General features: G+C 53.7%; 1 protein-coding gene across 1 annotated transcript in view; it reads left to right on the top strand.

Moving 5' to 3' along the window:
- LOC112453444 overlaps positions 1-239 on the top strand; it is a 3415-nt gene extending 3176 nt beyond the window's left edge. Inside the window, exon 4 of the mRNA XM_025014234.1 lies at positions 181-239. Coding sequence (XP_024870002.1) covers positions 181-239 — 59 coding nt within the window. The remainder of the gene's footprint in view (positions 1-180) is intronic.
- The last annotated feature ends 1802 nt before the right edge of the window (positions 240-2041 follow it).

The following is a 2041-nucleotide window of genomic DNA, read 5'->3' as shown; positions in this document are numbered from 1 at the left end:
ATTAACAATTCAAAAATAACATTTATTCTTGAGAAATTCGCGGGTGAAATAAACATGCCAATTCGGCTTCAGTCAATCGAACAAATCAAATAATTAATCACGCGAGCGTCAGGAATCAAACAACAAAAGGAATGATAGCGCGGACGCCAGAAATAAACGGAATATTACGTTATCGTATAGCAACCGCGCAGAAGGCGCTGCGATTAGATCAGAGAAATACGGTAGGACGAAACTTATAATTAAGATGGAACATTGACAGTAGACGCGGAACAATCACGGAAATAGAAAAGATAGTCTCGCAGGAAAGATCGCGAGAGGACGGGATGTCCCGCTCGGAGCACGTGGACGCCACGTATAGAGTCGCATGAGAATTCTGTCGCCAATTATCTTTAAGCCTAACACCAGTGGAATCGTGGTGTAAGCCGCGGCTCCACGTAATGAGAACCGTACGCAATGCAATAACGCGAGAAACTTCCGGCGCGATCGTCAAGAGACGCGAAATCTTATAACTAACGCGAAAATACGGACTTAATCTAACGCACGTAATAACTAAAATCAACGCAAGTTATTCAGATCGAATTCGGCACATTGTCTCCCGTGACTTTCGAACGCGAAGAATGATACGCCGAGATACTCGGCATAGCGCGAAATACGGAACGAACGCGAGGAAAATATATGCGGAATTACCGCGAGCACTAATAACACGCAATTACGACGGCGCTGTGCCGATCGCGAGAACGGAGTAATTCACGCGAGTAACGCTCTCCCGCAGTCAGCACGACTAATTCTTACACACCGCTACCGAAACAACGCGTCCGAACATAACTATCCTTACGCGAACACTTTCCTAAGGCAATTAGCCCACATAAACGTTGACGCGATTAATGTGCCGACGCAGCCGACATTCCGACCTACGCAATATTTGGTATTTCGATACGTCGTGAGCACCGTGTGCGCGAGACGCGACCGCAAGCGCGGATATTACATGAAGACGGACTCGCATTACCGGATTTCGCCAACAAATCTATCGCGATCTCCAGAGGCTTGTTATCACGTCGTTATCGCGATTCCGCGGCCACGATACCATCCCGAGGCCCTTCGCTCTCGCCGTCGATCGCCATTCGATACTCGGTCTCAAGGAACCGTACGCGTGTCGCGATGTTACAAACGTAATCCCGGGCGAGAGCGCGCACCGGAGGGCGGCGTCGTGGCTTTACATTTCGGTATCAAGTACTTGCGGGCAACCTCACCGATGCGATGTCTCCTCGTAGGGCTCCTCGCCGTCACCTCGTACCAAGTCGTCGCAGGACGAAAAAAATACCCGACTCGGGGCGCGAATCTGAAGAAAACCTTTCGTGTTCGGCCTCGCCGACGGACGACCAGAGAGTGTCTCGCTAAATCCGCTCGATTGCGGAATCGATGTGGCACCCCCTTTCGTAGGGGCGCGCCGACCAATCGAGAGCGAGCTTGCAAGCTCGCGCGATATTGTAACGCAGGATCGTCGTAAGGTGGATCCTTCGGGGGCGCGCAACGGTCCCTCGGCGGCGTAGCGACTCCTTCAATTTGTCCCTGGGCAGCGGACTGGACTTCGTTCTGGCCGGTGTGCCTCCGGTTTGACTTCGGGGCGGTGGACACCCACCCCGCGGGCCGGTATTTCGTGGAGGCAGATTGCTGAGGCCGGGTTTTCCCCAGGCGCCTGGGGCCCCGCTATCGGCGGCCTTGTCCATCGCTGCCTCACGCGCCGCACGCCTGCCGCGTTGCTCTCGCCGCCCGGGATCCCAGTGGTTTCCGCTTTCGCCACCCCTCCTCGGTCCTTGGTCCTTCCGTTACGTGTACTCCCTCGAAGATTCGTCGTGGTGGGGTGAGGCGCCGCGCGTATTACAATTGCATAAAAATAAAACAAATAGTCAAAACGCGGAAATGATATACATTTTTGGCCTCTGGAGATCTAGTCGTCGCCTCCCTGAGCGCGAATTTCCGCGCTTTGTGACGGCGGCGGGGCGCTGCCACGAAGCGGCGGGCCGCAACGTCACAATATATA

Source organism: Temnothorax curvispinosus, unplaced genomic scaffold (assembly GCF_003070985.1).
Source record: "Temnothorax curvispinosus isolate PA1 unplaced genomic scaffold, ASM307098v1 QBEX01004354.1, whole genome shotgun sequence".
Classification (NCBI taxonomy): domain Eukaryota; kingdom Metazoa; phylum Arthropoda; class Insecta; order Hymenoptera; family Formicidae; genus Temnothorax; species Temnothorax curvispinosus.
The sequence above is the reverse complement of the archived record's forward strand: the minus strand, read 5'-3'. Positions and strand labels throughout refer to the sequence as shown.